This window comes from Gallus gallus, chromosome 8 (assembly GCF_016699485.2).
Source record: "Gallus gallus isolate bGalGal1 chromosome 8, bGalGal1.mat.broiler.GRCg7b, whole genome shotgun sequence".
NCBI classification, from domain to species: Eukaryota; Metazoa; Chordata; class Aves; order Galliformes; family Phasianidae; genus Gallus; species Gallus gallus.
In genome coordinates this window covers 7,965,903-7,993,329 of record NC_052539.1, presented here as the reverse complement: position 1 = coordinate 7,993,329, position 27,427 = coordinate 7,965,903, and the positions used below count along the sequence as shown (strand labels likewise).

At 44.5% G+C, this 27,427-nt stretch overlaps 1 protein-coding gene across 2 annotated transcripts in view; it reads left to right on the top strand.

Annotated features, from left to right (window-relative positions):
• The window catches only part of FAM129A (family with sequence similarity 129 member A), a 60,266-nt gene that overhangs the window by 19,897 nt on the left and 12,942 nt on the right, over positions 1–27,427 (top strand). For both annotated transcript variants that reach the window (NM_001012596.3, XM_015290308.4), the window contains exons 2-6: positions 4,317–4,447; positions 5,856–5,987; positions 6,661–6,775; positions 8,138–8,305; positions 23,408–23,523. In NM_001012596.3, the coding sequence (NP_001012614.3) occupies positions 4,317–4,447; positions 5,856–5,987; positions 6,661–6,775; positions 8,138–8,305; positions 23,408–23,523 (662 nt within the window). The remainder of the gene's footprint in view (positions 1–4,316; positions 4,448–5,855; positions 5,988–6,660; positions 6,776–8,137; positions 8,306–23,407; positions 23,524–27,427) is intronic.

Here is a 27,427-nt window from a genome sequence, read left to right as displayed (position 1 = left end):
GATCAGATCCGTGTGTGCTTACACACTTGTTTGCTTAGCCTGCCCAGAGAGAGGAGCCCAGCTTTTGGTGGAGCACAGCTTCCACACCCACAGCCTCAATAGGCAGAGTGGCAAAGAAATCTGTTTTTTAAAAAACACCATGTTGACTTGCACATCTTCCTACAGAAAACATGGGCTAAGCACACACAGGGAGTTGAGGACAAGATGATGATCTGATGTATTATTACATCCTATGACTTTAGTTTTGGATGGCTAAGTGGAATGTTACCCTTGCAGTTCAGCATGTGCATTCCAGATGGGTCATTTGGGGAGAGGTGTGCACACAGGTTCACTTGCAGCGTTGTGAGTTTTTAATGAGAGTAGTCTTCATCAGTATAAAACAAGGCTGACAGTAAAATAATGGCTTTCTGTATTTTATTGGGTGCAAACAGCACATTCAGCATGTCTGCACTGGGGAGATGGGTGGCTCCACTGGGCAGCTTCTTGGTTTGGCTGCACAAGTGCAAGCAACAGGGAGGTGGTTCACCCAAAGCAGAACTCAGGATTTGTGTCTGCCATCTCATTTTTCATAACAGGTATTAAGGTATCATGAACAATTATAATACTGCTTCTGTAAATAAAGACCAAACCAAGCTATGCTTTCAGCAACAAAGAGAATTTTGTGTTGCTTCCCCTTACGTGCAGGATGAAGCACAGGAGCATTTGCTTGCTGCAGTTTTTTGTTGTTGCCATGAGTGCTACACAAGAAGGACCGTAGAAAAGAGGAAATCACTGGTAATGCCCACTGCATTACTGTGTGTCCCTGAGTGCTGGAAGGTGATAGGCACTCTTAGAGGATTTGCTGATCACTTCCATGGATTTTCTGTTTCCCACCTATTAAATTAATAGGTGGTGATGAACATGGTATTGCAGGGCCACAGAAGCAGAGGCTGTTTCCCCCTCTTCACAGCAAGCATCCAGCACATTTCCGAGCTGCCAAGACTGAAATCCAGCTTTGCCAAGTAACAGGGCTCAAGTAGAACATCACAAGTTTTAGACATTATCTCAGTCGAAGGTTGCGTTTATCTTGGATTTGAGATGGAATTGTCCCATGAGGTGAAGTCTGAAGTTATTTTCTTGACTCATTTCACTGCTATCCTGGAGGGGTAGAAGATTGTATGGTGTTTTTTTAATTTGCATAGAACATTTGCATTTACATATGTATATATGTAATGTGTTTAGCAGCAATTGTGAAGCTTTCTTCTGAACTCTGAACTCTCTGAGTATTGTTAGGATACACAGTGGGCAGAGTGTACAGCCCGGGTTGCACTCCAGGCTGGTGAGCGTGGGTACATCCCACTGATCTTTTGATATTTCCTCCTGGCAGCCTTGCTCCATGGCTCATGAAGAAGCACAAGGACAATGTCCCCATTCACAGCCCCGTCCAAAATACTGTTTGTTCCTGCACTGTCTCAGCACTTCGCACTTGCTTGATTGAAGCACTGGCATTCACCATGTACAATGCTTATTGTTTCTCTTAGCTTTTATTTTGTCTAGGGTTTGCTTTGATACAGCCAATAAGCTGAGGCTTTTTGCAGTTCGTGTCCCTGGGAACACCAAGTATATATTCCAGAGAGCTTCAATGCTTTAAGAAGAGGAATCCCTTGGCCCTCCAAAGAGATGCGGATCATTGGTGGCAGTATTTCTGAGAGCCCCATTCACACACTGCTGAGTGTGAGTGGTTGTGCTGCGAGGAGGAGCGGTGCTGGCCTGTGCTGAGGGGCAGCAATGGCAAATCCTCCCCTCTGCCCCTTCTTGACTGTAAGTGGGTCAAGTGTGGTAAGCAGCTCCTGTAGGCCCATAGAGAGGGTCTTATTTCCAGTGGGGCAGCTGGCAGGTGCTTCTTGTGGCTTAGTGCAATGATACTCATTTTTCCCTTAGAACACACGTTGTAACTTGGGCTAAACTTTTGGGATTAGGTATGTGCAGGGTTCTGTAAAACAGGAGGTGCAGCGTGAAGCATTAGGAAAGCTTATTTTGTATTCCAGGTCCTCAGCAAAGGGCGAACATCTGCATGTGCAGACCCTTGGACAAAAATCCTTCTACCTCCTTCACTCCTCCGTTTTTCCTGGTTGTAATTTTGGTTGCATGCAGGCTTCTGCTGTAGATGGTCATATTTCATGCAGCCCTTCTGCTACCACATTTACACAAGCTGGAGCTGCACCGTTGCCAGACCAACCAAGAGGGAAAGCTGGCTTTGCTTCATGTAAACAGCTCTGACTGAGAGAGCCATACTAAATTTGGAAAAGAATTAGGGGAACTCATTTTTGAACTGCCCTGGAGTATTCTATCTCGACTTACCCCCTGTTATCATTTCATGGGAAGAGTTCCTATTACTCATTGCTGTTCCCATCATGTTTATTTTCCGATAGCGTATTTTTATCTTCTGCAAACCAACATCTTTAAGAGATCCATCAGCAAACAGTGCCCCCAAGCTCTGCTGCCCCCCCCCCATCCGCAGCTCCTGCTGCTCCCAGTGCTGCAGCCTCAGGTCCTCCTGCAGTTCATGTGGCATTCACAGCCCCACCAATAAACCTTTTCTCCTGGTTGCAAAATTAGCACCAAGGCTGGAACAACCAGCACGAAACGCTTGCTCTTTGATTTGTGATTTTGATAGACGATATTCTGTGTGGAAGAGTTGCATTCAGGCCACACATTTTACTATATGTCTTGTGAGTGGCATAGTGCCTTTCTTTTGGGCCGTGATAGTTGAAGCTGATCTAAGAAATGTTTATGCTGAAGAATCGCCCTTCTGAGCCAGTTTAGCCATAACTGAAGGACTTTGCCAAAACTACAGGTATTTCCTTTGATTGTTGGCTGTTATTCTAGCACCACAACTTTTCCCTTGTCCCATTTCCTCTACAGGTTTTTATTGCAGGATGCAGGCAGCAGCTGTTTGCAGAGGCAAGTGAGGTCCAGCATCCCCAGCCCTCAGTGGCAGATGAAGAGACTACTACAAGGCAGGAGAATGAAATCCCTGTGGCAAGCAGGGCCAGCCCTGCCAGCGGCCTGAGCAGGAAAGTCCACTGGGGCTGGAGCCAGCAGAGTCCTTCTGCTAGCTGGGTCTGTCCAATTCCAAAAGAAAAAGATAAGCTGTAAAGAAAGTTTTGAGGAAGCTTTCTCCTCGTTTGGAGAAGCTGGTGCCTCTGCCTGGAGCAAGCTAGTCAACGGGCAGGGATTCTGTGCTTTGGCAACGCCAATGTCCTGCTACTATCCTGTAATCGGTAGAAATCTGATCTCTTGAAACTGGAGGATTGGAGTCCAGGCTGGTGTCTGGGTCTGTCCCACAGGTCGGTCGGTGGGGTGGAACAGGAGCAGTGTGTGGCTTTGGGTTGATGTGAAGGCAGCAGACCTGCAGGTGCTGGAGGGTGAGGCTCCAGCCCATCCCTGAGCTGCTGTGCTGGTGTAGCTGGAACGCACTGTGCTGTCAATATTGTCACCAAGCTGAGAGATGCAGCTGTCTGACTTACCAGGAGACTTTTATTTTTGAGTGAATAGCAACATTTCTGCTCTTCCAGAAATCTCAGTCATAGTCCAGGTTCTGGTTTTTGTATTGCTGCTCTTTGCTTTGCGTTTGAACACACAGCTTTAACTTCTTGCTCTGCTTCCCTGTTTGTAAAGCATTATTATTTCTTTGCTAGAGTTAATAAGTTAATTACTTGTAAATTGCTGTCAGATTCCCAGAAATGAGACCCTCAATGTGTTTATTGCTGTTATTGCTACGGATGAGATCTCAATCATAGCAAGACAATACAAGATGAGCGTTTCACACAGTGTGGCTAAGTGTCTGTTTACAGTAAAACAAAGAAGGGACTTCTGTGCCCAAGCCTAGAAAACATCATTTGCAAGAGTTCTGAGTCAGCTTTAAAATCTGATTATGTGATAAAATTGGCTAGCATGTCTAAACACTGTGCAGTATGTAAACACTACCCACTATCACTTGTGATTATGTTTCTCTGAAAAGCTTATCAGCTTGCAGGCATCCACTGCTCCGTGGCAGTATGTCTGTGGGAGAGGCAAAGTGTGTCTTTTTTTAAGGTAGTGTACTTGGGTTATGTTTTGCCCATTTCTGTCACTTCTGGAATGAGAAAAATCTGTACTTGTGGTATCACAGCAGCTGAATGCATCCATGAGGGTTCCCTGACCTGCTAGGCAGCAACTGGCCGTGGGTGCAGCTGGGCAATATCTTGGGTTAGTGGTAGAAACTGCTTTGGTTCTGCATTACAGCTTCTGAGCTAGTGTATATTAAATATAATTAATCCTTATTTCTCCTTCAGGAAAAACAGAGGCTATCATCAAAAACTTCAGCCCACACTACAAACGCCAGTATGCCGTGGCTTTCTGCAAGCACGTGCAGGATGAGCTGGAGCAGCACCGCAATTCCCAGTCCCAGTTCCTGAAAACCAGGGTAGGAGGACACGTAAGCCTGGCCACAGCCTGAAGCTGCCTACAGCTTTGCTCTCCTTCGTGGAATAATTAATGTGAAAACTATTTAAATAAGCCAGTTAGTAGTTGTAATGTATGAAAAACATGAACTGGAAGTATATCAGCTACCAGCTGGACTTGGTTTTCTTGTTTTTCCCGGTGTAGAATGCCCTTAAGTAAAGTTAATAGGCAATACAGGTACTCAGAGCTTCTAAAAATCAAGCCTGAAATACTTATAAAGTTTCTTAGATGTTTCTATATAAAAAAACACAGCGTTTTAATGCTTTAATATAATGAAAATTATTTGGGGAGGGACTTCTTATAAGGGCATGTCTGTTACAGGATGAGGGGAAATGGCTTTAACTGGAAGAGGGTATATTTTGACTAGATATTAGGAAGAAATTATTTACTGTGAGGATGGTGAGACCTGGCACAGGTTGCCCAGTGAGGTTGTGGATGCATTCTCCCTGGAGGCATTCAGGGCCAGGGTGGATGGGGCTGTGAGCCCTCTGGTAGGAGGTGTCTCTAGAGGCAGGGGGTTGGAAATAGATGATCTTAAAGGTCCCTTCCAGTCCAAGCCATTCTATGATGATTCTATGAAAATACAAGTCTAATTTTTTGACTGTATTAAAAATCACGGATTTCTGATGCTCTTGAAATGCACAGAGAAAGGCAGTGAGGTTGGGACTAGAAGGTGGCGTAATAGAAAAGCAACGTCTTTCAAAAAAATGCATGCCAGTTATAAGATCACATGTGCCAAAAGTGTTACAGAGAAGTGTGAAGTAATTGACTATTTCATAATAATACCCTTCACTGCACCAACAAAATATTTTTTGTGCATAGTGGAAAATAAGAGATAATGATCTATAAGTCATCTTATATTCAGCATATCAGCTGAAAGATCTCAGAATCACGGAACCATAGGGGTTGGAAGGGACCTCTGGAGATTAGCAAGTCCAACCCTGTGATAAAGGGGGCTCCTTACAGTAGGTTGCACAGGAAAGCATCCAGATGGGTTTTGAATATCTCCTGGGAAGGAGACTCTACCAACTCTCTTGGCAGCCTGTTCCAGTCACCTTCACGGTAAAGAAGTTCTTTCTTGTGTTCGTATGGGACTTCCTGTGTTCCAGGTTGTGCCCATTTCCCCTTCTGAATGTCTCTGCCTTAGAAATCTGGAAGTGGTGTTAAAAGGCACTTTTAACTCCTGCCTCTTCACCACGAGCTGCAAGAATTTGGTTACTTCTGTAGGATGTGTCTGATTCGAACAGATGTGTATTGCTCCCAGTTGTGCTTGAGGGCTCAAAAACCCTCATAGCAATCTTACAGAAACGTAGAAATAAAATTTCAAAATGATCCAGAGTCGTTTCAAATCTAGAAAATCTTCTTTGTAGCCCAAGTCAGAAGCTGGGACTGTCTTATATGAAACAGAGTTGTTGCATTTTGCTGAGGATGTGAAGAAGTGGAAGGACAGATATGTTGTTATCAAAAATGACTACACGGTGGATTGCTTTGAGACCAAAGAGGTAAATGTTTCTTCCTGTTATGTTCTTCAACACTCCCCAAGAGACTGAGATCTGAGGAATTTGTTGCTGTTAGTGCCTTTCTTCTAGCAATAGATGAAATGTCCCAGAAAGGCTGCTCCAGCCTTGCAGCCTTGGCTGGAAACTTCACAGGGATGCCTGAGGGTCTGCTGAAGTACCTTTTATTGGCCACAGACATTTGCAAAACATAGCAAGTCACTTAGACAGCACTTTGAACCTTTGGATATCACAGAACACTTCTTTTTTGTATGTGATTATAATACATCACCAGGGTTCTGCTGTTGGGTTTTAAATAGAAATTCTTATGTTGCTTCAGTCAGGCTATAGTGAAGACTTCTGTTTGGCAGCTGCTGTGGTCAAACTAGTCCTGGCTGACAAACCAAACAAATGCAGCTTAACAGAAAATGCCATCCTTTTCACCTCCCTTCTGTCCCTCACTCTTCACTGGGGCTGATGAGCTTTGAAAGATCTTTTCTAAATACGTTTTTTACTTAAAAATGTTTTAGACTTGACATATCCAGTGAATATATCTAAGATTCAGCCGGACAAAAACCTTTTCATTTGAGGAATGTGTGCATTATCTTTGTAAATGAGTAGTTTATGCTTTCCCTCTCCTTAAATCTCAGTTTTGACTCCCTGTGTCATGATTTTCCAGGCCTACCAGAAGGGACTCAGCCCCAAGCATCACACTGTTCCTGCAGGAGGCAAAGTACTGACTTTAGAAGAAGATTACAATTTGCTGTCTGATAAACATTTTCCAGATCCTGTTGGTAAGCCTTGGTAAAAGTTGAACTGCCAAACCTCAGGCTCTTTTCCTTACAGAAGCCACATCTGGGCAGACTTCGAGGCGAGGCTTTAAAGTAAGCTCACAGAAGATGCAAACAGCATGTTTTCTAAGTCAGAGCTTAATCCCAGAGTTAGACGTACACAAAAGATGCCGTGAACTGAAATGTTCAGAGAAATGCTGGCTCTGTATTTTTCCAGTATCCCTACACAAACCCTATGGAAGCAGTGCAGAAGTGGGGCAGGAACTACACCACTATTGTTCCCAGCTTTGTTAATATTCCTGGTTTATTTGTTTCCATTTTTAGATACCAGCTGCCTGTGTTGATTCACAGCTGATAGTGCATCCTACAGAGATGACAGGAAGGTTGCTGTTACTGGATTTGTTGTTTCTGCAACAGGAGTTGCAGGGTTTCTCCCTGCCCCCTCCCCAGGAGGAGGGAGGGGAAAGTTCAGGGCTTAAGTGGCTGAATCTCTACATGGTGTAGAGTCCAGTTTGAAAAAGTATAGGAGCAATGAGAAGATAGATATCTTTTTTGTGGAGGGCTTTTTTGTGGTCCTGTCTCACATTACTTAAAAGTTATGACTGCTGGGAAGTGTTCCTGATTTCCCCCTTCCCAGGACAGTACTGCTGGTGTAGGATGGTCAGAGGCTGGCATGGGGCAACTGAGCTTGGAGGTGTCCTCTGTGTCAGCTCAGCTCCAGAGGAGTTGGGGATGAGCAATGTGGAGCAGCCCAGGGTCACCTGAGGCTTCCCATGGCTCTCCCTCTGCAAATATTGACTCAGTTGCTCTTTTACAACCTCTCTGCCCTTTTGTGCGATGCAGAAGAGAAGACTCCCCAGGATGAACCTCTTTTTGTGTCTGGATGCACAGCACTGAGAAAAGAGAGTATCCCCTGTACACAGTGATTCAGGTCAGGCTGCAGCTACAGATCATCATCATAGAATCCTCCGAATCGGAAGGGACCTTTAAAGGGCGATACTTTGTGAGTTCCTTGCTTCACCACTAGGGCTTGAAGTGACAATCCATAAGTACATGTGGCAGTTCTGCATGAAAACCCCGGGCAAAGGGAAATCACCGCTGTTCCTTCATGATTTAATGTAGTTTGTTTCCACGTGGAAGACCATCTGCCCCTTTATGGCCTCTGTGTGGAAGGGACCAGAGTTGTCCAGTAACATACTCATTTGCCACAGAAATGAGTTACAATCCAGTAAAATATTTATATTATATTGCCAAAAGTATGTGATTTATGTCTGCCTTGAATACAGAACAAAAGGCCATAGAAGAGAAAGAGATCCAACCCCCCCAGAATTCAGCACATTTTAAGTTGAGTTGTCTTCTATGTAGGGTTGAGTGAGAAGGAGACTGCTCAAGCCTTCGTTCAGCTGCCAAGGGAGTTCCCAGTGTACCTCTGGCAGCCGTTTGCCCGACACAGCTACTATTGCTTCCAGGAGCCAGAAGCCCAGAGGCAGTTCAGTGCGGTGCTGAGTGACTGCGTGAGACACTCAAACTACGGTGAGTGCAAACAGGAATTCTTCCTGCACCTTATCTACCCTGGGAGAGATTTAAATAGCTGTTATGGTAAAAAAAAAAAAAAAAAAAAAAAGAAAAAAAAAACTCTGTGAAAATGACGTATGAAAGGTTTTCTGTTTTCAGTGCCTCGAGGAATGCATTTGCATACCCTTTTTCTAGCTTTGCTGGGAGCTGAGTTAGATTGGGTTTGAGCTGCACTGTAAGCTCAAGTAGAAGACATGGGAATTGCTTTGAAAGCAACATTCCCCTCTCTGTCAGTTCATGCAAAACAAGTATCTTGGTGCACAATCGTAGGAGATGCTTACTAAACATGGTATGTTAAATTCTCACCTGTGTTTGCAGGCTTGACAAGTGTAGCACAGATCTCCCGGACCATGTCTATAAAATAATGAGAATGTAGTCTCTCAGTGCATTTTGTGATGTTTTTTACATACATCATCAATGGTCAAAATTCTTCTGGTTTTGTTGGGTGCTGAGATGGCAGTTCAAGCCCTCAGCCATGGCAGAACCTTGTAAGAGGGATGTGAGTTGTGTGTAAGGCATGGTGTACATTGTTTGCACAAAGGTATGTTCTAAATCTCACTTTCTGAGTACATTGGGCTAGAAGTTTTCTAGGCATTGTCTGAAGCAAAACAATTTGTGACTTGCTAGGATTATAGAGGTAGCATTGCTCCCATTGAACTGGAAGAGCATTTGTGAGTTGGAACCTTCAAAAAAAGAAATACTTTTCTGTTTTTCAGATGACTGGTTTAATGTGATTTTCCTCTTTTTATATCGAGCTGACCTATTGGTGTCCAGGCTCTTGTATGCCTGTAGTATTGGTTTCAAGTCCCATCTGCTTCTGCTGCCTTTGGTTGTAGATGAAAACACAGGAATTTCATCTACTTAGGCCTGAAGGCCCATGCTTGTAGATAAATGAATTGACAATACAATGTGTGGTAGGTCTGTTTCGCTTACAGCAGTTTCCCCCTATGTTGTTTTTAGCCATCACTTTTGTTTCCTGGTCATCAGCTTCACCCTATTACCCTCAGACAGCTGTTTCACGCTGTCCTCCCTGGATTCTTCTGAATTGCTATCTCTTTCCTCATCTCCACTGCCAAAGATATCCCCAGTCCCCTTTATGACTGCATTCCCATGATGAAAACACACGATACTGTACTTTGAGGCAGTCCCCTAGGATGCTCAGTACTTTGCACAGTGCTCGGTGGTGGCAGGCACTGTCTTTGCAGGACAATGCAGGACTCCCAGTCCCTGCACTCACCAGGTGGTGTATGCTCCCCTGGCATGCTCTGGGCCCCCTTTGCCACGCTCATGCTGAAGCTGTAGAGCCACAGCAAGCCTTTCCAGCACTGCCAGCCTTGTACAAACCAGGCAGAGCAACTCCAATGCAAATCTGTGTAGGTGTGGGGAAACCGAGGGCTAAAACAATGCGGTAAGCAAATACCAAATGTGGAGACTATAAAGACTATTTCATGAGTAGATTAGCATAGGCTGGAGGCATTGGTCTAGAAGGAACACACCTTCATCTGGCACTTCCAAATAGTTCGAGTCTGTAGTCTCAATAAGTACTCCCTGCATAGCTGGCAGAGGAGACTACATTCCCCTGACGTGCCCAAAGGCAAAGCCTGCCTCTGTGATTTATGGTTCTGATTAGCCTGATTTCAGCTGTGGTCATACAGAAAGTGCTCTGGTCTTTGGGAAGCCACCCCTTTTTTCCTCACCAGGGTTTGGTAAGGAGATGGGGATATAATCAAGTTTTCCTGGCACTCTCAGTCTTCCATGACTTGAAGCCTGTTCGTGAGATTTGGGTTTTTCATTTCCCTCTTCTGGAGCGAGTGGAACAGGATTGACAAAGCTTCTGGCAGCCTTCTTTTTTTATTTTTTTTTTCCCTTAAAGTTCAGCACATCACTCCAGGGGACAATTCTGAATTGGCAAAAGCTGGGACTCGATGACCTAACAGGTCTTTTCCATCTCCAGTGCCTGCAAGTCTGTGTTTTATTATGTTTCATATGGCTCAGCTGCTGCTCATTTATGCATCTGTTCCAGGACTTGTCCCTCTCAGCTTTTTCTATGGTCAAGTTATTATCCAACCAAAGTGACACCGGAGAACACTCATCCTTCCTGTCACACTATTACTTCTCAACAGACTGGGAGATAAAGACAGTTTGGATTAAGACCTCCTGTTTCACTGGTAAACCTGAACAGGTTTTTCTGGCTAAGGAAATGGGACCCAGTATTTTCTTGATTTCTTGGACTCGGACCACCTGCTAGAAACCTAAGTGCTGTCAACGGAAAAATGATCACTGACCTCAGTAACCCTAACTCTGTGCTTGAAGCAAAAAATCCTCCCAGTTTGACTGCGGAATAGAATTTAGTGGGATGAGGAGCAGTGGCCAAGGCAGCACTCTCCACTTCTCTCCCCTGCCAGGGCAGATTTGGCAAGGGTAGGTGAAAGGCAGATGTAATGTCTGATCAGAAGGTGCCTTTCTGTCCTTCCCATAAAATAGCACTAGGAGTTCTGGAAAGGAATGTATCACGCCGGGTTTCAGCCAAGAATTCAGAGTTTTTAGTTAAAATCTTTCTCCCAGGAAGCAGAATTAAGTGCTGCTTCTTTCTGAACACAAACCTCAAGTGAATCAGCATGCGGTTTTGTCATGGGAGCTGCCCTGGGATTCAGCCGTCGACTCTTTTCTGAGTCTCTCTTTTTAAATAACTGGTCCATCCTGTGTTTCTGGGTTTTCTGGTCAGAGCTCATGGTCAGAAGAATAATTACAAAAGTGGTTGGATTTAGTGATTGCTGCTCGCAGGTATGAGTCACATGCATGCACTGTGGGTTTTTCCTTTCCCTTCAGATTTTCTGTTGTGTTCAGCTTTCTTTTCTACTAATTGATAATGATTTGCAGTGTTGATGAGGCAGTGTTTTCCTTCATTGTTGATGGAATGAGTAGATGTTTTGCACCGTTCTTGAGTACAACTCGGGTAAAATAAATTAAACAAGCTTTAAAATGTACTTAACCAACCAGAACTGGATCGATCGTGTTGCTGAAATTATTCTAGGTGAACAGGATGTGTACACAGAGATTCCATTCATTAGCCTGGTTCTGAGAGTTGATGGATAGATTAACCTGAGCACAGAAATCATCCAAGTTCCGTGATTCATCCGGGCAGCTCCTATTCTGCTCTTCTGCAAAGAGCTTTCGTGATGCCTCGGGATTTGCAGAGGAGGTCAAATGCTCTGGGGACTTTAAGCTATGAGGCTGTGTGATTCAGCGCTCCTTGCTGAAAGCAGCGACGCCCAGAGAGCAACAGCAGGACCCTGATGGGCTGAGGAGCTCAGAGGAGGAGGCCCAGCTCATGGTCTCAGTGTGAAGCCCACCCAGGCTGCCATTGCCGGAATGAGGACAGGACTTGTGGGATGCAGGGGAAGAGCTCTTGGGGATTGTGTAAAGTATATCATGGGGCATCTTCCAGGAAGATGGGAACATGTGAGATTTGTTAAAGGATGTTTAGGGAAAGGAGCAAAGGTGGGAAAAGGAGGTCCCTCTGCCAGCCATGGGAGAAGGGACTGCAGAGCACAGGGACTGCTGGTGCAGGGCCAGCAGCTGGTGAGCCCAGAGTGCTCTCCTGATGGAATTCTGTCTGGTGTAAATGTCCATTGGCTTCACTCACCAGCAAAACTCAGTTGAGGGTATCTGTCAAGCAGGAGGGGAGGCGTAGGAGCCAGTGACCAGAGAGACCATATGGCTGGGACTGGAACTGAAAGATCCATTAGATCTGAGCCAGCTGGTGGACCTGGAGCTTGTGCTGGGGGTCCAGGGGCCATTCTGGGCTGGTTGTCAGTGGGGTAGGGAGGGAAGGGTGCAGTGAGAGCTGCAGTTACTGTGGTACCAGGCCTGGCAAACTTCACACAAGTTGTACCTGCAATCAATACCCTTTTTTGGCTGAGCTTAAGTCAAATGAGTTTTAAAACTTGGCTTCATCATTTTTGAGTAAGACCCTTCTCTTAACATTTTTCTTTCAGGAGCAAAAAAGGCTAATAGGATATTTGCACAATCAGTACAGAGGTGCCTCTATCTAATCCTGCCCATTGTCTCAGAATTACTTTACAAAAGCTCCATCAAAAGCTTCCTTCCCTCCCAACTTTCCAGTCTTTGCCAATACCTTTGTAATTGAAAGCATCAGTGGGCTGCATTAAACAACGTTGTGTGCAGCTCTGAAATGCCATGATTTCTTTCTCGCTGAGTTTATTACCTAAGGCAGAGCATATTAAACATTGTAAGGGGCGTATTTGCTGATTTCAAAGCTTTTTGGTGGTTGGAAATGAAAGGGTGAGTTAAATTAGTTAAATGACTTGAATATGCATATAGAAAGATAATGTTCAGGGGAGATCACTAAATAAAGAGCGTGGATCAGCCAAAGAAATGCTCATTGCTGAAGAGGCTTCTTCTATGCCAGCAAATACAGAGTCAATAGTAGAATGTGGCACAGAGTAATAATATGTGGTGATGACTCTTGATAGAGATAATTCCACATACAGAGGAGACACAGATCTCTGGCACAGCGCTACACGATTAAGCTTTCAGCATTTGTTAGTCTGTTCCTTGTGTCGTAAAACACTTGCAGTAGGTTCCCAGGGTAATCATAATGCCTTCATTGTGTCTGCAAAACTGAAAACTAAAAGCTTAAAGTGACAAATGTGCCAAGTCAAAAAATAACTGTCAGAAGAAGATGCATGTGACTGTACTGTATACTCTAATATCATTTTCATATGAACTTCCTGATAGAAGGGACAACATGAACTGCATTTTTCTGCCCATAGTACCATTTTTTAACTTTCCGTCCCCAAATTTTGCCTTAATTTATTCTTGGGTTGGCCAGGAGGAGCTGCTGACCTTTCACAATTACTTTCAGAGCCCAGAGGAGCAGCATAAAGCTGCAATGCAGGCGTCAGGTTGGATGGAAGGAATAGGTTCTGCCCCAGAGAGCAGTGGGCATGAAACAGCCTCCCCAGGGCAGTGAGCACAGCCCCAAGCTGCCAGAGCTCACAGAGCCTCTGGACAGTGTGCTCAGACATAGGGTCTGAGGTTTGGGTGGTCCTGTGTGGAGCCAGAAATTGGACTCGATGATCCCTATGGGTCCCTTCCAACTCGGGATGTTCTGTGATTCCAGAGAGCCTGTTCTTCTCGAGCTTCTGTAGAGCTCAGACCTTCATCAGCATGAGATTTCATGTAATGCTTAGTTTTAAAAGCTTGTCAGGTTTTTAAAGAAGCTATGCTAGAGTTGAAGTGGAGTGTTGAAGTGGTTTCATTTTTAACTCCCTTTTCTTAACCTGCTGTTTCCAGATCAGATGTGAGCTGTGGCATGCACATCACCTGTTTGCCATTATCTCCATGGTCACTCCACTTCCATCCACAGTGTGGTCTTATTTTCATTCCCACTCCATCCCCATTTTGTTTTTGGAAAGCAGAGAAGTGGTGAGAGCTGCACCCGTCCCATTTTAGGGGGCAGGTTGCTAGTGAGGTGCCCACCTCATCCCCAGCAGTGAAGTGCTGTCAGTGCCAGAATAGCAGTAATGAGAGAAATGCTCAAAATATCGGTAGTATTCTCATAATTCCTATCCTTCATTTTTCAGTCCTTTATATTTGCGTGCCCTGTAAATCAGACAGAAGTTTCTCCTGAATGTTTCTTTCATTATTTTGTCATTTTATGAGGTCTCTTCCTTTCCCTCTATGAGGTTACCAGCTACTGAGTTTCACTTGGTATTTGCTGTTAAAAGGGAAGAAGCCCAACCATTTGGTGCTGCGGTGCAGGGAAGTCTGTGATGAGAAGGAAAATATGACAAGCTAATTTGGGGAGATGCAGTTTCACTTCTTGTTTTTATATTCTTTCATCTGGTTTGATTTCACATCCGTATCTTGATAAACACCATCACGACACAGGAAGCGAAGGGACTTTCAAAACCATATCCTGCAGTCTCCAATTAAGTCATAAATAAAAAGAAAAGAGAAAAAAATAGAGAAGTCTCACAAATAAATGCATAAAGCAAGGGGTAAATAGAAAATTTCCTTTTAATCTCACGCTGCACGTTCTGGCACAGCTTGGCTACAATAGCGGAACTGAGACCCCATCAGATTTTTTCCTCCATCTCTGCTGTTTCGGGTTGCCACTGGCTGGGCCCACATTTCCTTTTTCAGCTCTAAATTTAGCTGACAGGTGTTTTTCTCATAATTATTTCTGTCGCTCCAGCACTGTGTGTACATAAAGGTTTGCCAACTCATGGGCTGTAACTCAGAGTAGTTAATGAAGCGTTGATAAGGATTGGGAAAGTGACATTAAATGCTCAAGCTGAAGATAAGGTCGGCTGTATCGGGAGAAATACTGTCCTCCTTGGCCACTTGCCTCTCTTTGCCATCCTTTCTGCATGCATCTCACTGTCCCTGAACCTGGTGCTGTATTGCTGGTCTTTATCCTTAAAAGCAACTGCCGTGAGTCCAAATGGGGCTTGGAAGAGGTTTATGAGTCTTGTTGCAAATGGGATGGCTTTTCTCCTCTGGAGAGGGCAGGTGAAGAAAAGGGGTTTATTTTTCAAGTATCGTTTTCAGGGTTATCTCTTTCAGATAATGTGCAGAAGGACCAAATAAAGTAGAACTGAGTAGGAAATTGCTTATAATAACCACCAATTATCAAAAACAACTTTTTTGATGCTAAAGGACAGTAGCTTTTCTGCTCTGGGACGAAAGCAAGACCTTTCTGGAGGTTTGCGTGATACTTTGGGGCTGGGCAAAGGTACAATATAGGCAGTGTTCAGCACTTCACCTGTCTAACTCAGACCTGGAGCTTGCTTCTTGACTTGTTAATTCAATCACTTGATGGTTAACAGGTTAAAATCTCCTTCACTCCACCTGAGTGGCTGAGGTTATGGCTGGGCTATTCTCTGTCTCTCACTTGACCCAGAAGCCCAAACACGGGTTCAAAACTGGGGTGTAGATGTTGGTGGAAGTATCAGCACCCTCACAACATACAGCACCGCTTTGCAATGAAAATCTATGAGAAGTCCTGTGAGGTGCTAAAAAAAAGTCACGAAAAGTTTCAGAGCACAATTTAGAACTGGCTGTGTGATTTGCGTAAAGTGAGACTATTTTTTCCTTATACGTGGTGTCTTCAGTCTGTGACATCAGTTCCTTCAGTCAGCATGGCTTTGGCTTTTCCAGTATGCCTCTCTTGCTTGTAGCACAGTTGGGCTTTTCTGTCTGTGGGAGGTATATTCATTCTGAAATGCCAAGGTGATTAACGTGTGTAAAATCTTAATTGATGTCCTTGCTACGTACATCACCTCCCACCGTGGTCTGATCTTTCGTTTCTAATATAGTACAAAGCAGGAGGTGGTGCAGAAGAGGCACTGCCTTGCACCCACCTCCTTAGCCTATTTTAGTAGCTGTGAAGAGACTCATTGGTGCAGGTGGAAGGCTGTATTTGGGCTGCAGCTTCAAAGGTCAGCAGTAGAAAAAATGATCATCTTTACCAGGAGTGGTTTGTAAAGCACGTGGGGATTATCAGGGATGGATGATGTTGTGGTTTAGGCTGTAAAACCCCACGTTGATGCTCCTGGCAGAGGGAGGTGCTGCTTTGAGCAGCTTTAATACAGGCAATGCATGCTGTGAAGCAGCCATCTGAAACTCTGGTGTAATGTTCTCTGAGGGAGCTTGTGCTGCAAACTTTATTTGCTATAAATGCAGAGTATTATTGCAGGGTTGTATCCTGTTTGGAAATGACCTCATCTAGCTTCTGTTAGTGGTTAGCAGTTTTGTACCACATGATCTATGAATAATATGATAGCACATAGCTCTCTGGAAAACATCAGAGCTGTGAGATTGATGCCTCTCAGATCCAAGCTGTTATACTTCACTTCCAACTCAGTTTGGGATAATAATATGACAGGATTCATTTTGTGAAACTGAACCGTGTGTTCTTTCATTCAGAGATATATCTCTGGGGTGCTGTAGCTGCTTACCAGCCCAGGGCAGGCTGTTTTCCCATGAGGTGCAGTTCCCCAGTCCTCCTCATCTCCCCACGTTCAGGAAGATGAATTCACTTGTATTTTCTTAGCCCTTGGGCGAAGTTCTGTGGATCAGGACTGTTTGGTTTGGTTTTTAAGAGACAGAAATGTTCAGGACCTCAGCTTTTAGAGATTATGGCCATTGCCTTCCTTAGCAATTTTCTGTAATACCTTACAAGCAGTAGCTCCTGAAATACCTAAGAACTCAGGTGGCTTCTTTTTGCCATCTGATAAGGGGATGATGGCTTGGTCCTGCTCACCCAAGTATAACAACTTCTGGGCCAGGGCTCTCTCTTGGCCTATTCTCTGTGTCGTGTCCATCATCTTGCACGTGATGGCATTGCTCATGCACCACCTCGGAGAAAGTTACTCATCATTAACAGAAACTGGATGAGCAACCAGCGATAACTGCTGCAGTTCTTAGCCAGAGCAACTGAACCCCAGGCAGGTGTTCTTTGAAATAATAGAAAGAAATGCTACTACAGGAAACCTGTGCTAGACAGATCATTCTTAGAAAGGGAAACTGCCCTTTGGCATGCTCACCTATTTGTATTTGATAGGCATCCCCTGATGGTGGTGTTGGGAGGTTGGTGGAATGATTCTTTAACTGCAGGAGCATCTCTGACTCCCCAGTGTTCTCCAGATGCTTTCACCCAAAGCTGTCAGCAGTTGGCTGTGTGTAACAGCTTTCTTCGAAGTGCAACTACGAGAGCTGGCAGTGTCCTGTGTATTGAGATGGCTAAGACACCACACTTCTGGAATGTGATAGCCTTTTCTTTCTGTAGCCTCCCTCTGCTTTGGGATAGATATTTTCTGTTTTCTTTTTTTTTTTTACCAGCCTTTGTTTTAAAAGAGCTAATTTTTAAAAGAATTTCAATTAGAAAAATCAAATAGATTGTTTTTATTATTATTAAAAAGCATGTTTAATGGAAAGCATGGGAAACACAACGATCTAAATATGTTTGAAAGAAACAGATGCTGGAGTGAGAGGAGGATGACTTGGAAGGGGAAGGGAATTGGGAGAAGTTTGAATTGCACATCTTAGCACAGCATCTGTTTTGTTGAGGATGATGTCCAGTAGAAACAAGAGGTGGTGGAAGCACCATCTTTTGAGACTGCTGAAACCAAAGGTAAAAAACTGAAAATCCCAAATATTATTCAGCTTTGTCCACCTCCTACTGCTCTATTCACAGCCTCCCAAGAAGCACAGCCCTTCACCAACACTGTAGAGCCAGAGATTTTTCTTGTCCCAGGAAGATGCTACATAAGGGCACTGAGAGCAAGAGAGAGCTACAAAGGCACCGCCACCATCTAAGCCAGATTTTCACCAAATGGATGAGGGAGCAAGAATATATTACTGTGAGGTTATATAAAATTAAACAAGGTTTCTAATTTAATTAATTAAATTAGTAGGGAAGTAGGGAAGAGCCGGGCAAGGCTGCCTTCCAACTGCATCACCATCTGATATAAATACTACCATTGCTATAAGATTGCTTGGCATCAACTGTGCATCAACCGCAGTTACCTGCAGGAAGAATGCAGGAACCATGTGGAAAGTAACATTCTCTGACTGCAGAACCAACCCGACTGCAGCTCTCCAGCATAGGAGCATGCACAGATGTTGGTGCTGCAGGAGGCAGAGGGAGCAGCGTGGACTGCTTCTGAGCTTTGAAAGTTGAATGGTGGGCGGTGTGTCAGGATCAGCATTTCTTTAATTAAAACCCGTGCTCTGTGAGCTTGGGCTTCTGGATTCTGTGTTAGCACTGGTTCATCTTCTTTGGGCCTCAGCTATTTGCTAAATGTCAGCCAAACTCTTAGATTGCTCTCGGTGGCCTTAGCTAGCTTTGGTAAAGTACTTTGTCCACAGCCCATATACCCCTTTATTATTATTAACAGCAAAAGTCATAAATTGGCTGTAACAAAAACCCATAAGGGAGAGGGATATTTACTGGATTGCAATTGGGGCACTCTGCTGGTTTTGAAGAATGGCATGCACAGTTTTTACACATCGTAAAATATCCTGACTGCAGCTCCTTGGCTCCGAGCAGCTTCACGCTGTAATGCTGCTGCTGCATCCAGAAATGAGCGAGGCCCAGTTTGCAGGAGGGATGCAGGAGGGAACTGCAAACTGTTGGTGTCTCAGCGGAGCAGATCACCCCATAAATTGTGGGAGGTGGAAAATTCTTGCTGTCTGGTTACCGCATCTGACCTCAGTCCCGCCGGGAGCTACAGAAACATTTTGCTGAGCTCCCCAAACACGGCCTTTGCCATAAGGCTGTATGAGAAGAACAGAAACGAGCTGTGCTGCTGCTTACATGAAGACTTTGCTTGTCAACTTTGCATTTGTGAAGGGAGTAAGCTAAGCTATCTGTCTTCAGACACCCATCCCTGTTCCTGAGGAGTAGTGACCATTATACTCGCCTTTTTAGTGCTGCAGCACTGAGCCCTATTCATAACAACGATTGCCCGGAGGGGTGCACAGACTAAATTGAGTATTGAAACGTGTTTTAACCTTCAGCATAGCAGGCTAGGGGATGTATTATTAAAGAGGCACGTCCCTTCAGTTGTAACTGGGGAAATTGCCATCTGAGTGATTAATCATCCGATGCAGCAGTGTGTGGTACATGCAGTTAAGACACTTGAATTGGAATGGTTGAAGGCAGATTTCCTATCATCCAGATTTGTCTAAAATCCACGCTTTTAGCACTAGGCAGTGAACCCCAAGGCACTGACTGCCTCTGGTAACAGATTGTTTCTAGAAGGTTTTGCACAGAAACTTTCTGTGCTTGACTAGGGTTGGACTGGCTAATCTGTGGTCCAGGTGAGGCTGAGAACAGCAGGGCAGCTAGTCCCTGCTGCTGCCTTAGGGCACACGTGTGGGAGCCTGGAGCTGAAGGTGGCCCATTACTGACCAGGCATCTGCTGGGTGACACCAAGGAGCTGTAGTGGGTGGCATGACGAACCACATTGAGTGACGGAATTCTGACGGTGGCCCAAACATTGGATGCGACCGAAATTAGGCATGGGACCTTCTGTGTTATGGATTTGGTACCTGGACTTCATTGGTGCCCGCTGCACTCATAGTGGGTGTTGGGGAGCCTGGTCCTCTGTGTATCATTTTGATCAGTGAAGGTTTAAGATTTATTTTTGGAGGCACATACACTGTGAGGAGGCTCGTGCCTACAGGCAGCACTGAAAGCACAGTGCCTTCTGAGATAAGTGATGTGGGGAGATGTATAAAGTCACAGTGTTTCCAATTCTCCTTCCTTCTTTTCAATAGGAGCTTTGCAGCAGCTACTCTGTGAATGAACTGCTTCTATGTTACGTTTATAAAGGGAATGCATTGTTAGCAGTATCTTATCTGTGTTTGTTATTTGAATTAGGCTGCATGCTGGGGTATGAAAAACAGTCTCTGTGTGGCTTTTCTTATTTCGAAATAGAAGAGCCCAAGCAGAATTTTGTTTTGCTCTCCCCAAACAAGCAGATGTTCTATCCATTAGCAGCTGGAGAAGCTGCTCGGGGAGCTTTCCAAGTGCAGACAAGCCTGCGTTCAGCACGTAGCATCAGTCTGGGTGCCCGTAAAGTCTCACAGGCATTATGCTGGAGGACATTCAGTAAACTTCACAGCTTGCAATGTTGTTGAAGATTTATTTGCTAACTGCTTCTCATCCAGTGATAATTAGATCTTTCTGTGCCTAGCTCTTCCCTTCATAAAGAGATAGAGCTTGGAGGTGGAGCTAGAAGCCTGTATGTGTGCATACAGGGTACCCAAAAGAAAAGGACATTTTTCTATTTTGAGGAGGGCAGCAGCTGGCCTAGGCGGAGGAGAATAAGGTACATCACACATGCAGAACAGATGTTTCCAGCTCTTTGTGGTTGTGAAAGCCGTATATATGACGCAAGCAAGAAAGTGGACTAAGGTAGTACAGTGATTACTGCACAGAAAGAGAAGTGATCTGTGTTAAGGTGTGCCTTTATGTATAGAATACATAATGCAGTGCTGCCACCCAGGTTAGCTTCAAAGAAAACTGGAACCAGTGGTAATAAAACACTGCACCAGCACGCAACACATCATGTGAGATTTGGAGAAGGATCCCCAGCCCCTGCTGCACTGAGCTCCCTGACATGCTCTGGGTTCTACAGCAGTGGGTGCAGATCCATGGCTTGTGATAGGCACCAGCTGCATCAGGGGAGGCCCCAGAGGGAAGCACACCTTGTCCTTTCTGCGGATGAACAACCTTTCCTGACACCACAGGGGTTTGCCACCTGCCCTGCTTGCAGCTGCAGTTTCTGCTTCCATCTCCCATGCGCCATCCTCTCTCACACGAAAGCAGGGCTACCCAACAGCTCACTCACTGTTTGCCTTGTTTTGCCCTGCTAGAATGCAGCTGGCTGCCAATCTGTCCGCAGTCTTCTAGCCTTTCCATAAACTGCTAGTTGTCTTACCCTGGTTCTTCCCTGCTGAAATCCTGCAGGATGTGCTCTGCAGCTCCTTTTAGCTTGGGTACAATTCCCTTTTCTCAAGACATTTCCCATCAGTGTGCCTTTTGTGTCCATTGCCAACAACTTCTGCACAGGCCAGCACTGGATGGATCTGGTTGCTCAGTGTCTTATCTCTGATGCAATCCTTTCCTCCTATGGAAAGTGACAAAAATTGCTTACATTAAGGCAATGACAGTAGGCCTAGAAAGGATAAAGCTGCCTTTCTACTTCGAGCAGTATTTGCAGTAAGACTACCACAACTGTGGTGTTCACTTGCATTTACTGACATAGGAAAGAATGTGTGATTTGGGATTTTATGCTACTTACAGCCTGACACTGTTCCCATGAATGTTCGGATGAGTTGCGCTTGTTTTTTTAGCACCTTTCTCCCACTTTTCTATGGGTCGGGAACAGTGAGAACAGAGCACTCCCTTGAGCATGGAGTTTAAGACTCCGTGATCTGAGAGCAGAGACCTGTCAGCACTGGCAAATCGTCACCTTGGCGGGTCTGAGACGCAGCCCTTTGGATGCTCTGCTGTCCCTTTTGGTTAGGAGGGAGCACAGCTGTGAAGAAACAAAACATGTGAGTCACAGTGGGAGGGCTGAAGAGCTGCGCTCTCCCTTCCTCCAGCTAAGCCTGGTCTAAACATTCAGAGTTTGCTTTCAGGAGGACAAAAGCTTTCAGATGCAACACTCCACCAATTTTGCAGGTGGAGTACTCCATTCTTTTGTCCGAGCTGCCAGGAGAGGATCTTCTTCTCTTGGCAGCAAGCAGCCTGACTGTACAACTCTTAAACTGGTATTTTTGCATCCTGGTTCATGACTTGCTATTTATTATAAAGGCTATAAATCAGGGAGGTAGCGCTGAAAAAGTGATTGGGATTTTATGTGCCTGTTGTTCTCCTGGCTGATCATTGTGTGGTGTTGAAGAAATCACTTGATTTCTCAGGACCTTTTAGTATTTGCAAAACAGGGGTGGTGCCTACCAGCTGGTAAAATGCACGAAGGAGATAGAAGGGGAGTTACTATAGTGTTCATCTTCCGTGTTTGCTATCATTTGTATAATCCCTCTATTGCCTTTGGTGTGCATGCAAGCCTCCTGTAAAGCTGTAGTCTTCAGAAACTTTCCTGAACACATCAAATACATGACTTTCTTGTCAGGCAAGGCTTGAGAATTTAATCTCTGACTTTGCGTAATAATTATTTATACATACCAGTATCTTCAAAAGCAGCATTCTTACCTTTGATAGAACTAACATTCTTCTTCCCTCCTTTCTTCCATGCACACAGTAGGGATTCAGCTGATCAGCGCTGCAACTTGTTAACCTTGTAGAGGAGACAATAAATTGTCATGGCTTTGTTGTTCCCCTACAGTAATAATCCTCGCAGTAATCCTGAAGCTCTGACTCAGCATGGGCAGCACTTGCATTCCTGAACTATTCCATCTGTGGTTTTTCAGCCTGCAGTCCTTCCTTAGGTTTGCCGAGCAGCCTCGTTGCTTTAGGGAGCTTTTCCACCTTCTGAGGCAGAGGGATTTCTCCCCAAATCATGACAAACTCGTTTTGCTTCGTGACAGCTGTTGCAGTTTTACTTAGGTGTGTTTTTGCATGCTGTCATGTGAAGGAGACTGTTGACTGGAAATAGCTCAAAAGTCTTGCAGTATGGAAAGAAGAAGTTACCAGAGAGAGAATTTCCATGTCATGGCTGACTCCTTGATGTTTCTGAGAGCAAACTAGCCTAGCCACTTGTTCACAGGTGTTTCAGTGCTGCAGGCACCTTTGTATGACATGGTGTCTGCAGGCTATCATTGCAGGCTGGGAACAAGCTACCATCTAGCAATAGCAGCCATAGACAGCAGCAGGTGATGCAGAGCTGGCATTAAACATGCCTGAAATGTTGGGGAAAAGCACAACAGCTTTGTCAGAAATGTCTTAATTGGCACGAGCAGAGAACCTACTTTGTCCCGTTGTTATTGCTCATGAAAAAACCCTCTATTCCACAGCAAAACAAATGAAGTAGAAGAGTATTGGGGAGTGGTAAGTCAGAGTTCAGCAATTTCTCAAGGGCCCACATCGTGCCACAATGTGCTGTCACTGAGATAATTATCAGTACCTTAGGTTCTTAATTGTTACCTTAACTGAAAGAAGCAGAAGCTCCCACCTCCTGGCCCTGCTACCTGCTGTCACCCTTTGCCCCTATGCCATCATATCTCACTCACAGGTATAAAGGGATGCGCTTTCAGATGTTAATGACTGCCTTGTCAGAGTGTACCACAAACAGAGTTCCCTATAAAGCAGTTATCTTTTACTCCATTTTTCTCTACTTTAACAGTTGCTAGCGTTGGTTTAACTTAACATTTCAGATGAGATAGTTTGTATCTGGCAGCATTGTGCTTCTGAGCCTTCATGGAAACTCAAAGGTCTTCAAGCACTTAGGCTGAGTGAATGATTGTAAAATATTTCTCTGGTATGTGCATGGGATAAGAAAGTGGATTTTAAAAGGTGTTTACTTTTATTAAAGGCTATTTGTGTTACCTTTTCTTCAGATTTTCTCAAGCAGACCACATATGAAGTCGAGGCGTTCTTAGAAGCCATTCAGTTCTTCCGGCAGGAGAAGGGCCACTATGGGACGTGGGAAATGATAACCGGCAGTGAAAAGGAGGTAAAACAATGTCTTCCTGATTTGGGGGGGGCTTTGGCTGCAGCAGCTGCGAGAATAGAGCTGGTTGTAAGGCTTCCTGGGGGAAAAAAGGTATTTAAGGAAGAAATGCTAAAATGCAGGAAAACACAGGAACTACTGCTGTGTGCTGCATCGGGCCGTGCTTGATCCTTCTGCCTTCTCAGCTCTCCTGCAGATAAGAAATGTATTTTCTTCTGTTGCAATTGCCTTCATAACTAAGCAGTTTCCAGTTCCTTGTCGTCCAATGCCTCCTAATGCCATCAGAGAAGATGAGGCTTTATGAAGAAGGGCAGCCCTGCATGTGTTTTGAAGAATCTCTTCATTTTGCTTTTCCCCATTCTTTGCCAGTGAAACATTAGTCCTGAGCTGATAGGCTGGTAGACCTGCTGCATATGCCAGCCTTCTGAAACACTGCACAGGAACAATTACACTCAGCATGCGAAAGATTTGTGCACTTCAGAATGATGTGCTGAGCTCCAGGATCAAGGTCCATGTGTGGGCACCTGGGTGAGCAGGTGAAGCACTGATGGTAGCTGAAGTAACTCTGCCAATCCCTCTAGCATCACTCCAGATGTATTTTAGTGTGACTGAGACATTATTTGGGCCCTGGTTTATATGTTTTTTTCCAAAGCACTCAGCAGCAAACATTTACTTTAGTACCAGCTGCTGGGTGTTTTCCTTGGTTGAAGTATGGTTTCCCTTTGGGAAGATGGCAAAAAGTCTGACAGAGCTTTCAGGATGTTTTGAGAAACCAAATTATGCATTTAGGAAAAGTATACCTTGGAAAAGCTGAAAAAATGTGGAAAATGAAGAAGAATCTATAAGCAGTGTCTTTCCCTGATTTGGGGAAAGATTTCACCACATTTGGGGGTCTGTTTCTGCTAACATCTGACAATAAATACCATAACGTAAGGAGTTTCTTCGTTCCAGTGGAGGGACTGAGAGTTATTCTCTTCTCCCTCCCCCTCACATTATGGAACTGTTATAGCACTAGTTTCATTTTATGTTTTATTTTGCCTACTGCTTGCCAGCTCTTTATTCAGAACGCGTATAGCTCAAGAGGACCATAACCAGAAGACATCCAGACTAGTTATGCTATTATCCTCTTAGCAATATTTCATTCTGTAAATAGAGTGTGTTCTCATGCCTGTTTCGACCGAGTAGAAGAATTGTTTTAGGCAAACGTCCAAGCTAAGTGAATGGTTTGGAGCAAGCAGGCTACAATTTGTTGCTGTAAAAATTTCTGCAGAATGCCAATAAATACATTTACTGACATTGGTTTATAATGGCAGACTCTCCACAGGATGTGCTGAAGCAGTCATTAGCTCATGCAGCTCTGCCTAGGTACTGCAGCACGGATTTAGCAAAACAATTAGCCAGGAACTCAGCTGAAGAGCTGCCAGAGTGCTGGGGGAGTTGTAAAATAAGTTTCTTTCCCTGATTTTGTTCTTCTTCTTTTTCTTTTTTAATTTTTTATTATTAACAAAGGATATGTTGAAGTGCAGGTGGTATTTCTGTAGGTAAGTGCTGAAAGAGAGGATTAAAACAATCAAGGTTTTGACAACACATGTTATAAACAACAGAACAGCCACACTGTGAGAGCACTACAACACCATAACGTTGTTCCAGCATAACTCCAGCATAACTTCCAGCATAACATGATCAGTACTACATGAATGTACAGTAACTTATGTGTATATCAAGGGATTAAAAACCCTAACCCCCCTGTGGTGTTCTGGTTGTTTTTTTTATCCATTTTGTGGTTCTCCAGTTTGTGTTATTCATGAGATTTCTTTTAAGCAACTCATCCATGTAGGACCTTAGTTAGTCTAATGGTTTTGACAGTGATTTGAGTCAGCGTAGCTGAATCCACGTGGTGCTGCAGCATAATCTGTAAGTGCTTCAGCTGGATGAAACAATATTAGGGTGTTGCAAATTGTAGAAGCATTATACTAATGTACATTATATTAGTACGTAGGATATTGAGTATTAGGTTTATGCAGGGATTGCTTTATGCCCAGGAGATACTTATGTTAAGTTCTGTGGCATCCAGGCAAAGCCCTTCTTACTCCTGCTGTCTAATTGTCTGTCACTTCCCAGTCATGTTCCCAGTGTATCATTGGATGGTTGATAGCAGGAAAGGAGGAGCACATCACCACAAAGGGAGCCTTTCTTGCACTTGTAGAGCCTGTTGTTAAGTGTAACAGCTGGAGGAAGCAGTGCTGCTCCATGACTTCAGTATCAGCTATGGCTAAAACCCACTCAAGAAGCTGTAATGGGAGGTTGAATGTCAATAAACACTGGCACTGTATGCATAATGAAAATACAAAATTGCACAGTGCTTTTGCATTCTCCGTCAGCTCAGCCAGTGGCTGGGTGCATCAGGACAGTGATCCTTTGAGGACGGTATTGGGCAACATTGAAGCTAGAAGAGGTGGCTTCAAATACGCATTCACTTAGAATAACCCTGTTCCAGTATCACTGGAAAGGAAGGAGGACAACACAGTTTGTGAGGCTTTATTGATGCTGTTGAGCAAACCAGTAATTCTTCACCCAGATAACGTGAGAAGTACACAGAACCTGAAGATATATTTTGTTTGCTTTTTTGATAGAGTTCCTATGCCTCTCTTTGATTTACAGGATATCCACCACACCTCAAAGCTTTCAGGACGCTGTGAGCAACCTTATATGTGTTGTACAGTCAGGACAAATGAAGAGCCTTGATGAAAGGTTTATGTGCCATTCTGTATAGCATATGCACAGTAGTATTGCCTCTGTCATCGTAAGTTAGCAGCTGTGCCTCTGTAACTTGGGCCAGTACAAATATATGGGGCAAGATCTATGAACAGAAAATGAACCTAACCAGAAGAAAAAACAGATTTGCCTCCCTCTTCTGAATTATAAGTAGTGACTGAATGAAACAAGGAACTGGGGTCAAAATCAAGACATTTCGAGTAGAGAAAGTCAAGAATCCAGCATGTCTCCGGCACTGGTAGATGCCTCTATGGGAAACATGTTCAGAGTCTTGAGATCAGCAAGAAATTGAAATAGGGCTGATCCTGTAATGAATTTCTTCCTCTGCAGCCCCAGTGGATCGTCTTGTTGGCCACGATAAGAAAATGCAGAAGGAGGAAAGGTTTTGCAGCTTTCTCAAGTCAGATACAATGTCTGCAAATGAAAATATGAGGAGGACAGGTTAAGTTCTCAGAAAAGATCTATGCCTGTGACTCTGTACGTGTGGCCAGCTTGGTGCATCCATGCAGGATGAGCAAGAAAGGATTTGTCATTCAGACCTAGGTAGAGGAGGTGCAAAACCTGATGGAAGTGCAGAGCAAATGATTCTGGAGAAAGCTTGGTGAGAGAGAGCTTCTGAAATAAGTGATGGGGATGAAACCAGGAAACTGCCTTGCACTGCTTGATTATTTCTACATCGAGGAAGGAAGGCCTTCCTCTGTGCAAAGGTAGGGGAGGCTATCAAGAGAACTGCAGGGCCAGAAATAATTGAGTTAAAAGGGGCTCTCTGGAGGTTATCTGGCCAGTCCACTGCTCAGAGTAGTGTTGCAGTTAAGCTCAGAAAGTAGCCAAGGCTGGAGGTGGCACAACTTCTTCCTATGTCCACCCTCATGTGCAGAATTTTTCTTAATAACTGCCTTTTTGTTGCTTGTAGCTGTCATCTTCACCCTTTCCCTGAGCACCTCCCAGAAGAGTCTGCCTCTGTCTGCCCAACACCCTCCCATTTGTAGCAGTGAACAGATGCAGACAGATGTAGAGTTTGTTGACCACCAAGATGTCCTCCTCTGCAAAGCTGCTTTCCAGTCAGTTGTTACCAACTGACCTGTACTGGTGCCTGCGGTTGTTCCATCCCAGATGTTGGGCTGTGATTTTG